The sequence below is a fragment of the Boeremia exigua genome (genome assembly GCF_020726555.1).
Source record: "Boeremia exigua strain MPI-SDFR-AT-0100 chromosome Unknown C7974scaffold_16, whole genome shotgun sequence".
In the NCBI taxonomy this organism is placed as follows: Eukaryota; Fungi; Ascomycota; class Dothideomycetes; order Pleosporales; family Didymellaceae; genus Boeremia; species Boeremia exigua.
This window is the reverse complement of record NW_025763533.1, coordinates 342,237-356,077: the sequence shown is the minus strand read 5'-3', so window position 1 is coordinate 356,077 and position 13,841 is coordinate 342,237. Positions and strand designations below refer to the sequence as shown.

Genomic DNA, 13,841 nt, shown 5'->3' with positions numbered 1-13,841 from the left:
CTTACACATTCTACAAAATTCGTTTCAGCTAGTTCTTACCTAACGCAGATATGGTTTTCGGACGTCTCATCAATAGTGACGTTTTTCAGCAGATATACATTTTACCATTCATGGAATACAAGTTTCGTCTTGTGATTTTAAAAGGAAGTTATCATATCAAACAGCATGCGTCTCCTGATCCCAAGTATGGGCTTCACAAGCAATGGGAATATTCTGCGTATGCATGGCCTGGCGGTCTGGTGTCAGACCGGGTTGCCTGCGTATGCGTCAGTTTTCTGTAACAAGAAGTTGAAATGTTTGAGTCACAGTCCTCTGGTATACTCGAGAAGTCAGCTGCGTCTTATCACCGGCATGTTTGGGACAAGATTTGCCAACTTTTTAATCCGATTTTTCAGCCAGTTCCTCATAATTGAGGCGTACGCGGTACACGATCACAGCTGATAGCTGTCGCTGAGACTGGAAGTAATTGCCCCTCTCAATTGGCTTCAGGGAATGGGCTGTAACGATTCGACTCACAAATAATGCTTCGGCAATATAGAATTTCGATTGACTACTGCAGTTTAAAGACAGGATAATGGGCCGTGCCGCTGCTTCCTTTATTGTTGCTCTCTAGGCCTGGTCAATGCATATATGAGATCTGGGTGAAACATCGAGATCTTGTAGACCTCGCCCAACACTAGGGTACAAAATCATGCAGAACTCGCCGCAATGCAGTATCTTTTCCACAGAAGAAAGGTAGCTTTAGGTATAACTAGCAGAATAGGCATTTGACCTAGTTTGCAGTGTTCCTTTAAAATAAGAGAAACACAGAGTAGTGCTCAAAACACTAAATACAGTCCTGTTTAGCGTAAAAACACCTGAAATGTACCTTGGTGCAACCTCTTGTTTGCTTTCGATTCAAACCGCTTCAAAGTTCTGTGCCTCTATATCGTCACAAAAACTTTTCATATGATATTATAGATATGTATAAGCAACCACTAGCATACTCTAAGCTAGTGCGGCTTCTCTCGTCTGGTCAATGAATCCACTATCGGATCCTCAATCAACTGATTATTCTCAGAAGGTGGCTGCGCGTTCGAGGGCTCACGGAGCTTCTCATTTCAAAGCGTCTGATGCATCTGATTCGTCAATAAACAAGATATCAGCAACGCCATGTGACCACTTGGATGTGATGCGTGACACAGGTAGCGAGGGGGGGGGGGGGGGGGGGGGGGGGGGGGCGGGGGGGACAGGGGCGCACGTCGAAAAGGTCCTGTGGAGTACATGCTTATAATCCAGGCTTATCGCAATCATGCTCAATTGGTTGGAGACAACGGCTGACGGGGCCATTAAGACCTATCTTGACCCGGCCAAGGAGATGTTTTCTGCCAAATCAGTACGACAAAGGAGCTGCTTGTCGAAGTGCAAAAGACTACTCTCTGCGTACCACGGAAACACATCATTGAACACTCAAAACCTCCAGGGCTGTCTCAAAAAAGGCAATCTGCCAGAAGCTGGGGACAGAAGAACCCGAAGAAAAATTTCTGACAGAAGATATAAGATGCAGAGTCTAAGTCTTCTACCTGCCCCTCGAGAGGACAAACCTGCTGAAATTGATTATTTTTCTCTGCTGCAACCAATCAGTCAATGTCGGCGCTGCAATCATTAGAGACGAGCCGTCGCAGTTCGAACTTTATAACCCATGCAAGATCTGGCAAGCAGGTCGGGCCACCTCCACTGTGCCTTTGTACTTCGCTCCGATCTCGATCGATTCCCGTAGGGTCAAAATATGCCGGTGGAGGTTAAACAAAAATAGTAACACAGTGTAGGTACTGTACAACGAGGTTTACAGTGATTGGCATGAGACAGAGCTGGTCTATCTTGTCGGTATCGGAACTGGGAAGCCTGAGACAAAGCCTCTCGGGACCGGACTCCCAGAAGTGATGCAGTCTTGCACCACAAATCGCGACAGAGACGGAGGATAGCTTTCAACTGCTTAGACTTGCGCATCAAATTTCAGCTGGCGATGTGTTCGAATCAACGTTGAACAAGGCCTCCAAGGCATTGCACTTGAAGCATGGAACAACTTTGAACGCATGGATGTTGCGACAAAACAATACTTGGATGATGTCTCTGATGAGTTTGGTTCATGTACTTCGAAACTGGCACGTCTTGGTGGGACTTGGTTGACGGTACCGCTGTGGGCCCTTGATATTCCATCACTCTATCTTGTTTGAATCGACCCGATCGTCAATCTATCTCTGAATGAACTAGCATTTTAATCAACTTCATAAGAGATCTTGGTGTTTCCTTTTGAGGCTGCAATCTTCCGAACCACGACTTTCACAAGTGCAGACGTACTGTGTACGTGCGTGCCACCACATGGGTAACCACCTAGATTTCCAATCTCAACCACTCTGGTGCCCTCCTCTGTTGAATCTTTGCTGAATCCGTCAGGGACATGAATGCCCTTCTGCCGAAGCTGCTGTTGGTCCATCCAGGAAATGCTCACGGGGAGATCTTGCGAAATAAGCTTGTTCAGCACCTCCTGAATTTTATCTTTGAACTTCCCGTCGATTTTGCCACGGAACTCAACAAAAGCAGCGCCAGGAAAATGCTGTGCCTTGATTTCGCTGATCTCTGGAATTTCGCTGCGCAATTGACGCACAGCGAGACCAAGAAGATGGCCGCCAGTGTGAATCCGAGAATGGTAATCTCTTTTATCCGAATCGATAGTCTGGTCTACAGTTGAACCAACCAGTGACGATGCAGTTTGAGTATCCGAGGTATCGAAAAGGCCTTGGTGGAAGATGACGGCATGCCCATTGCGACGGACAGCTTGCACTTGGAAGGCTGCGGCCACGCTCCCATCATCACCACGCGAGATCATAGTACCAGTATCGCTAGGCTGACCACCTCCCTGGGCGTGAAATATTGTCCCTTCTGTAGCAATCACCACGTCGCTTGGAAGTGCGTGCTTGAAGAGGCTCTGTTCTTGTTGCAGTAGACTCCCGACGGGAATTACAGCGACAATCTTCGTTTGGAAGGTTCTCAGATCGCCCGAAGCCTCGTACACGGGCGTGGTACGGTTGAGGTGTGTCTGATGCACATTAATAAATGGTTGCTCCAACGTTCGTTAAAGAGTCGCTTCTCGCGTACCTCTTTAGTCATTATTTGTGATTATATGTTCAGCTAAGAGTTGTGAAGTGCAAATGTCTGCTGGCGCAATCTTACTGTTGAGTGAGAGGGCTGACGAGGAGAGCCACCATGGATCCAAGCTGACGGGTAGATTGGATTGAAAGCTCGGTTTGATTGGCCACGTACCAAGAAGCTATTTTTCAAGCGATCAGGAACACCAAAGCCCTAGTTGCTTTAGGTTACTAACTGCAACTATACAAGATATTTATATAATAGCATTAGTATAATTATAATATTCTCTATAAATATAATAACAACTATAGTCTATTTCTCTCTAGCTTAACGTGCTTACTGGGTTCGTGGGCCACCTGGTCTAGTGGGCCACTTTTGCCAAGACCCTCCCCCATCACACCCTACTTTGGCCTGCATTGGCCCAATCTAGCTCTATACAAGATAAAACAAGCTGTAATATTACTCAGAGACTACTTCTACATCATTCTTGCATGTTCGCGCGTTGTGCCCTGTCTCTCCGCACGTTCCACAGCGTCGTTGGGATGGTTCACCTCCTTTACCCTGCACCTGCTTCTTGCCCTTCTTTCCATCACCACGCGACCTGAACTCCTTTAGGGCAGTCAATCGCTGTGCCTCTTCAACTGTAACACTTCCCTCTGTCTGTATTCGCTTTCTTTTATGTGATTTGCGCTCTGTAGCAGCTGCTAGAGCCTCTTGAAGCTGGGCACGCTCTTTTCTTAGCAAAGCCAGTTCGTACGCTACCTGTGTCCCCCCCTTTGCGTAGCTCTCAAGCGCGCCATAGATAGAGATTGGTGAGCTGCCCTGGTGATTCTTAAACTTCTCTCGAATCAGAGTCGATTGCGACTCAAATTCCACAAGGTTCTTTGGGGTTTGAGACTGCCAGGGCTCGTCGTTGGTGGGCAACTGGGGTGAAGGGGTCCGCAGCTTCACATTAAGGGTTGATATGACCCTTTCTGGGTCAAAGGGGACCAGTCCGGCCCCTCGGAACCCTCCCTGGATGTTGCTGGGAGTAATAGTCGCATTATAGGCTGCTCTGAAGCATACCAGGAACGTCTGCTTGTCTATGTGGTTGATCCGGTTGCGCAAGAGCTTGTTGACCTGATGCCCATACTCCAGCTTCAAAGGGGCAAAACAACCCACGTCAAGCGGCTGGAGAAGGTGCGATGAGTGAGCAGGCATAGTAAGGGTGATAATCTTGCTGTTCTTGCTGTACTGGAGGAATGCTGCTGACTGGTGGCTCTCGTGGCCATCTATAAGTAGCAGACGGTGGGTCCCAACAGTACGCGCCTTAGTATGCCTGTCAAAGTGCTTCAACCAGTCAACACCAAGCTCATTGTTGGTCCAGCCGTTTCTAGAGACCCCAATTACCCAGTCTAGGGGCAGATCTTCGTCCTTGTACCAGTTGGAGAGGTGTTTCTTGCCTTTGAAGATAATAAAGGGTGGAATAGCCCATCCTGCAGCATTCACGCCCAAGATTAACGTAGCCCACTCTTTACTGCCTGGCTGGACTTGCTTTGCTCGTCCTGGGTTCTCTGCGTCTGCAACAACTGCTCCAGGGGTAATCTGGCCCATAGCAAAGCCAGTCTCGTCGAAGTTGTACGTGTCTTCGTCCACGATGCCGTACTTAGCTTTAACATTGGCTACCAGGCTGAACCAGCCTTGTATTATCTCAGGATCCTCGCAGAGGGCTCTCTTGTAGTCGTACTTGCGGCTAAACTTTACTTTAAGCTTTGGTTGACGCTTAACAAACGTACTGGGCCAGTCTCGGCCAACAGGGGCCATTCCGCGCTCTGCTCGCAGCAAATTGGCCATATCAGCCACATCTGACAAGCGAGGGGGTTCTCCTCGCTGTATGAGGTAAAGAACATGATCAACAATCGCCTCCTCCGCGTGCTCGTCCAAATACCGTCGGCTAGGCATAGAATCAGCTCTTGAGGGCTGTCCCGCGCGTCGTCTGCTTAGAGTAGTTCGGGGCACGTTGTAGATAGCTGCAGCGCGTCGCTCTGAGAGATTCGCGTCTTGTTTAAGAGCCTGGAGTGCAAGCTGTACCTGAGCTTCTTTCAACGCGTCTAACTGGTGTTGTTGGGGAGGCATTAAGGTAGTAGTAGTATTTTGGTGTGGTCTTGGCAAAAGTGGCCCACTAGACCAGGTGGCCCACGAACCCAGTAAGCACGTTATATTTAATTTTTAAATTTTATTAACTCTTTTTCTAGAGTTTAAAATAAAATAAATTAAGTATATAAATAGAAGCTAGAATACCTAAGTAACTATAAGCTAGTATTTATTTTAATAAAATATAAGCTTAAGGCTTAATCTTCTTTAAGTTATATTTTATAGTCTTAATTTATAGACATCTCTCTTTATAATATACCCTATAGGCAAGTTAGATAATAGGCAAGTTAGACACTTTTGCTAAGCCCCTACTAAACTCTACTCTATTATAATATAAAATAACCTAGTTTAGTACTATAATATATAGTATAGTCTATAATACTATTTAGAAACTACTTCTATCTCTTTCTTATATATTTATATATTATGTCCTATCTAATTATACTATCTATAGTACCTTTAGAAGGGCTTACCTACTTTAGTATATACCTACTTCTTTACCTTCTTACTATTACTATATACCCTAAACTCTTTTAGAGCTATTAATTACTAGCCCTCTTTAACTACTAGAGTACCTTCTTTCTTAACCTACTTTCTTTTATATAATTTTTATCATATAGCTACCTTATTAGTAGCTTAAAGCTAAGTAATCTCCTATTATACTAATACTAGCTTATATATAATTATTACTACCCCCTTTACTACCTTCTTAAATACCTTAACTATAGAGATAGGTAAGCTATCTATATACCTCTAAATCCTTATCTTTATAAGTATTAATTATAACCTAAGTTTAAGGGTATTACTTAAGGTTTATAACTACTAAAGCTTATTATTAATAGGTAGTAGTAGTAATAGTATATACAGCTTTATATTAAGGCTACTTATAACCTATTATAGATTAAATAGAACTAGTCTAGTACCTTAGAACCCTCCCTAAATATTGCTAGAAGTAATTATAGTATTATAGGTATATATAAAGTATAGTAGAAACTCTATCTTTATAATATAGTTAATTTAGTTATATATAAGTATTTTAGCTTAGCACTTATATACCTTCTTTAAAGTAGTAAAATAAGCTATATTAAGAGGCTATATAAGGTATAATAAGTAAAGAGGTAAGTAAAAAGTAATAATCTTATTATCTTTATAGTATTACTAGAATTTAAGAGAGTTATAGCTCTTATAACTATTAATAATAAGTAAATAGTAGGTACTAATAGTATACTTCTTTATATACCTATTAAAGTAGTTTATCTAGTCTATACTAAGCTTATTAGTAGTCTAGCTATTATTAGAGACTCTAATAACCTAGTCTTAAGGTAGTTCTTCCTTCTTATACTAGGTAAAGAGGTAGTAGTAGGCCTTAAAGATAAGGAAGGTAGGAATAGCCTATCCTTTAGTATTAATACCTACTATAGCTATAGCTTACTTTTAGTTACCTAGCTAGATAGCTTTTAGCTAACCTTATTATTCTAAAGCTATAATAACTACTCTTAGAAAGATCTAGCCTATTATAAAGCCTATCTTATTAAAGTTATATATATCTTTATTCTAGATACTATACTTAGCTTTAGTATTAGCTACTAGGCTAAACTAGCCCTATAAAACCTTAGAATCCTTATAAAGAGCTCTCTTATAGTTATACTTATAATTAAACTTAACTTTAAGTTCTAAGTATTACTTAATAAATATACTAGGCTAGTTTATACTAATAGGACCTAGATTATACTTAGTATATAAAGAATTAGCTATAGTAGCTATATCTAAGAGCTAAGAGGAAAACTCTTATATATCTAGCTTAAGAATATATTTAATAATTACCTCTTCCTTATTATTATCTAGCTTTTATAAGTTAGCTATAGAATTAGTATATAAAGGTTATCTAGTATACTAGTTACTTAGTATACTTTAAGAGACCTTATAGATAGTAGTAGCATATTATAGAGATAGAGTTATGTCTTATTTAAGAGCCTAAAGTATAAGCTATATCTATACTTTTTTTAACATATCTAAATAGTATTATTAAGAAGATATTAGTATAGGAGAAGGTGTTTAGTAGGGGCTTAGCAAAAGTATCTAGCTTGCCTATTATCTAACTCGCCTATAGGGTATATTAACTTCTAAATATTCTTTACTAAGTATATTTAAAGTAGCTAATATTACTAAGTAATAGTTATAGTACTAATACTATACTAATTAATTACTACTTTAATAGCTAATTTAATACTTATAAAGTAGTTTTCTACCCTAGGGCCTAATCTACCCTAGGTTATACTTTATATTCTAATATTATAAACCTCTTTCCCCCCCCCTTAGATTTTAAGACAAATTTTGCTAAGTATACTAGTAGTAGCTAGTATTGCTAAGTAATAGAGATAATACTAATACTATAATAATTAAGTACTACTTAGGTAGCTATTAAGCTAGTTATATAGCTATTTAAGTAGCTATTTAAGTAGCTATTTAGTAGCTTTAAATATATTTATATTTATATATTATAGTTATCTACTAACTAAGTTTATACTATAGGTCTACTAAACACCTATAACTCTAAGGCCTATCTACCTAAACTTAGATAATAAAAAAGTTATATATATAGATTAGAAAGCTCTCTTATATAAGTAGTAACCTAAGCTATTCTATACCTATATTATTTACTAGCTAATTATACTTATTTCTAACTACTCTACTTATAGTAATTATATCTTAAATAATTTAGATTTGCTAGTTTATATTAATATTCTCCTACCTAGTTAGAGTAGGTATTATTAAGGTTATACTTTAAGTAAAGCTTATAAGTACTATTTAATTAGTTCTTAGAGATAAATACTATTAGGGAAACTAAAGGGGTCTTATACTAAAGAGTATAGATATAATCTATCTATCTTAAGAGTAAGAGGTAATAATAAGTAGTATAGAGTAGACTATCTAGCTTAAAGGTTAGGTTAAGATCTAATATTATAGATTAATACTTAGGTTAAATATAAACTATAAGGGTTATATTCCTATATACTATATACTTAAGCTATCTTAGAGAATCTTATAGTCTTATAGGACTCTATCCTAGAGTCTTATAGAATTCTTATAAGATACTAGTTATTTATCTTATAAATCCTATAGCTTACTTAGCCTTTATCTTATAGAATACCTTACCTCTTAGGGCTAGTATCTTATATATAGTATACTATTATTACCTATAGAGTAATAGCCTTCCTAGTAGTTATTATACTACCTATTATAATTACCTTTTATAACTAACTAGATACTAACACCTAGCAAATGCTAACATGCTTAGCATAATATTACACAGGCTATCCTATATAGCGTAGTTTTATTGCAAGTTATATAACAAGCTTACTCCTTAGTAGTTAAGCTAAAGTAGGTCTTATATAGAGCTTGCACAGCTTATATTAAGCTTAGTAAGCCTAGCTTATATAGCTTATATTAAGCCTAGTAAGCTACTACACTCTCTATAGTATATAGTAAGTAGGAATATAACTCTTATAGTTTATATTTAACCTAAGTATTAATCTATAATATTAGATCTTAACCTAACCTTTAAGCTAGATAGTCTACTTTATACTACTTATTATTACTTCTTACTTTTAAAATAGATAGATTATATCTATACTCTTTAGTATAAGACCTCTTTAGTTTCCCTAATAGTATTTATCCCTAAGAACTAATTAAATAGTACTTATAAGCTTTACTTAAAGTATAACCTTAATATTTTAAATACTCTTAAGATATCTACTACCTTAGGGAACTAAGCTACTCCTAGCTTAATATCTAAGAATATAGATATAACTAATAATAGTACTACCTATATAGGTAATATTATAGTTAATAAACTTAATCTCTACTATAGTAAATATAATAAGCTTAATAATTAGCTTATATAATAGGACTTATTCTTCTTATTCTAAGGTAAATATATTAAAGAGATTAAAAGAGTTATACTTATTAGTAGTTATATATATAGTATAGTATTAAATAGATTAAACCCTTTATATAATAGTATAATATAGGTAAGGCTCTAGATAAAATAGATATCTAGATAAAGGACTTTAATACTTTTAAGAAATAGATTAAACCTATATTTAGCATATTTAATAAAGTCTCTAGTATAAGATATAAGATCTAATATATTATATAAACTAAGTTAGCTACTAACTATACTATAGAGTTCTAATAACTTGCTATATACTAACTAGGATAATACTATACTTTTAACTATATTTAAGTAAGAACTTAAGCTAAGAATTAAAAAGGAGCTAATATATACTAGTGCTAGTACTAACACCTTTAGTATATTAGTTAATACTATAATTAATATTAATATTAAACTATATAAGCTATAGTTAGAATTGCAAGATAACCTCTAAGTATAGGCTACTAATTCTATACTACATACCTTTAGGAACTAATAGAAAAATAACCTCTAATAAGAATAGTATAGTAGATACTACTAGTCTAACATGTTATAATAAGTCTATACTAGAACTAATATAGGATACTATAGCACTAAGGCTATAGACCTTTCTAATATTAATAAAGGACCTAAGTAGTAGAATATTAAGAATAAGGGTAGTTCTAGAACTAATAAGCTACTAGTAACTTATTATAGCTATAGTAAAGTAGGCTACTTTACTAAAGACTATTATAGCAAGAATAAGGTTATATAATAGCTTAATATATTATCTAGTAAAGTTAGGTTTACTAATACTAGTAATTAGGAAATAATTACTAATAATATAGAATATCTTATAGAAGACCTAGAGATAGAATCTAAGATAGATAATAAGTATATTAAACCTAATAAGAACTAATAAAATGTCTAAAGTAGTATACCTATACTATACTAATAGTTAGAAGAAGTCTATACTACTAAATAATATAGATCTACTAAATATTAAGAATATTATAACTAGATACTCTAGGTCTTAGACTAATAACTAGAAGCTAAGCACTAGGCTAATATAGTATAATATATTAGTAATAAATATATAGTATATAATAATAAAGAAAGTATAGAATGCTATATACTAAATAATAATATACTTAATATTATAGATAATAAACCTATAGTAGCTTATATTTAATTATAGAAGTTACTATAGAGATATAATAATAGTAAGATATAGGCTATAGTTATATTAGACCTATAAATCTATAAGAACTATAAGAATATATTAGTATCTATCTATAAACTCCTAAAGAAACCTAAAGAATAGTATAATAAATAGTTTATAGACTATTAATAAGATAATTATATAACTATTAAGATACTATAATATACTAGCTAAGATATTCTAGTATAAGATAAGCCTAATATTAGGTAAATGCCTATATAATAAAGAATAACACCTTAGTACCTAACTAATATAAGGAACCTACTCTACTATACTCTTTTATAGATAGCCTATAGCATAGACTTATATATAGTATACTATAATAATAAAATAAATAGTAGATAGTTCTCTAGTATAAAATAATACTACTATAATAAATAGTATAAATATAAGGATAATATATATAAAGTTTACTTATAGAATAAGTAATAATAATACTACTTCTTAGAAGAGAAAGATACTTAGTATATATATATTAAATAGTTATTAATTAATAATTACTACTTAAACCTATATTAGTAATAATACCTATATAATAACTATAAAGGCTATAAGAAGGCTAAGAAGTAGTAAGGATTCCTTAAATATAAAGAAGTATTAGATAGTAAGGATAAGTCTTTTTTAGACTAGCACAAATAATATATACTAAAGATTAATCTATTAATAATATTAGTACTAATTACCTAGTTATACTCTCTATTAAATTAGGAGGAGTATAGATATAGGTACTACTAGACTATAGATTATAGTCTAACTATATCTCTTTATAAGTAATATAGCTAGCTAGACTATACTCTACTTAGAAGATAGAACCTTACCTACTATAAGTAGCTAATAGAGAACCTATGCCTAAGAAATTAGAAATAACCTATAAGGTATTATCTATTCTAATAACTATCTAAGAATACTATAAGGAAGTTACCTTGGAGACTTTTAGGATAGCTACTTATAATATTATATTAGGAATTCCCTAGTTATAAAAGTATAACCTATAGATAAATTAGGTACTTAAGAATTATTTACTAAAGTACTATAAATATAGTATAATATAGTTAGAACCTATATAGACTATAATATAACTAGTAAATAAGAAGATAATTAGTAATATTACTTTAACTAAGATATACTAAGATAGAGTAGTTAACTATATAGAGAGTAATTAGCCCTAGCCTTATAAAGTAGTAGTTAAGGAGAAATATATAACTCTTAATATTCTAGATATATATTAATAATATATATAGATATTTAAAGAAAAGCTTATAGTAAAAGCCTTACCTAAGTATAAACCCTAGAATTATAAGATTAAGCTTTAGAAAGGAAAGTATCTAACCTTTAGGCTACTATACTAGTTATTAGAAAAGAAACTTAGTATACTATAGAAGTATATTAAGAAGAACCTTTAAAAGAGATTTATTAGAAGATTAGAATTACCTATAAGGTACCTTATTCTCTTTATACTAAAGAAAGATATTAAGCTTAATAATATTACTATTAAGAATTAATACCTATTACCTAATATATTAGAGTTATAAGATTAAATATAAGAAGCTTAAATTTACTATATTAGATTTAAAAGAAGTATATAACTTTATCTATATAAAGGAAGGTAAAGAATAAAAGATAGTATTTAGAATAAGATATAAACTCTATAAGTACCTAGTTATACTATTTAGTCTAATAAATATACTAGCTATATACTAGAAATTAATTAATAATATCCTTAAGGTATACCTTAATAGAATAGTTATAGTATTTCTAGATAATATCCTAGTATATATTAAGATACTAAAAGAGCATATTTAATATATTATAGAAGTGCTAGAATACTTAAAGTAAGTAGAACTCTAACTAAAATATAAGAAGTATAAATAGTATAAAGAGGAGGTTAAATTCCTAGGGTTTATTATAGAATAATATAGAGTTAAAATAAGTAATACTAAGATTAATATAGTAAAGAATTAGCCTACTCTAATAATAGTTAAAAGGATTTAAGAATTTCTTAGGTTTATTAACTTTAATAGATAATTTATTAAGAATTACTTAAAGAAGGCCTTACTACTTATAAAGCTTATATAAAAGGATATACTCTTCTTATAGAGAAAAGAATAGGATAATATATTTAAGTTATTATAATAGGTATATATTAACCTCTTAATACTAATTATATTAAAGAGTAATAAGCTACTTTAAATAAAGATAGATACCATAGATTTAGTATTAGGAGTATATATTATATAAGAAAAAGATAGATAATAGCACCTAATTACTTACTACTTATATAAGTTCTTAGGACTAGAAGAATACTATAATATATATAATAAGAAACTCTTAGTAATTATATTATCTCTAGAATATTAGCAAGTATATATAGAAAGCTATTTAAACCTTATAATTTATATAGATTATAAGAACTTAGTATACTTTACTACTACTAAGACTTTGAACTAAAGATAAGTTAGATAGTTAGAAACACTAGGCTAGTATAAATTTAAGATTCTATATACTCTAGGCAAAGATAATAGTAGAGTAGATACTCTTAGCTAATAATATAACTTAGTAAGTAAAAAGATAATTAATAAAGCTACTATACTTAAGATTAATTAAGATAGATCTCTTAGACTATTATAATAGCTTAACTATATTATATATATATTATAGGAATACTATATACTAAATTAAGTACTAGATAACCTTTAAAAAGGAATAATATATAATTATTATAATAATCTACTATATAATTAATCTAGAATTATAAAGACTTTAGAACTTATTAGATAATATTATAAGTTTCTAAATATAAAAGATAAGGTTACTAAATATATTAAAGAATATATTAACTATTAGAAGAATAAATATAGTATAAATACTAAGTATAGAGAAATATAGGTAATAGAACTACTAACTATACTATAGATAAATATTATAATAGATTTTATTATATAACTACTAATCTCTAAGAACTCTATAATAGACTATAATTATAACTTAATATTTATAGTAGTAGATAGATTTATAAAAGCTACTAAGGTTATACCTTTCTAATATAACTATACTATAGAGTAGCTTACTTAAGTATTCCTAGATAGCATTATTTAATACTATAGCATTTCTAAATTAATTATTAGTAATAAAGATAAGCTCTTTACTTGAAATTTCTAGATAATATTCCTAGTAGTAATAGGAATAAAGAAGAAGCTTTTAATAGCCTATTATCTATAGATAGATAGATAAATAGAATAAGTAAACTAGATAATAGAGATATACCTCTATATCTACTATAACTAATAGCAGAATAATTAGGTTTTACTCTTACCTATAGCATAAATTATATATAATAATAAACTATTAGAGGTAATAGGTATAATACTATTCTTTATAAATTATAGAAGATATCTAAATCTCTTTATATAAAGTCTTAATAGTAATATCTAAATAGAATTAGTA

General features: G+C 32.8%; 1 protein-coding gene across 1 annotated transcript; it reads right to left on the bottom strand.

The window, feature by feature from the left end:
- Positions 1-2,151: 2,151 nt before the first annotated feature.
- Positions 2,152-3,224, bottom strand: C7974DRAFT_370085 (putative alanyl-tRNA synthetase). Its single transcript, XM_046139958.1, has 2 exons — positions 3,139-3,224; positions 2,152-3,079 (listed from the first exon to the last, which is right to left on the bottom strand). Exons 1-2 carry the CDS (start codon positions 3,148-3,150, stop codon positions 2,258-2,260), a joined length of 834 nt encoding a protein of 277 aa, XP_045990936.1. The 5' UTR covers positions 3,151-3,224; the 3' UTR covers positions 2,152-2,257.
- Between the last annotated feature and the right edge of the window lie 10,617 nt (positions 3,225-13,841).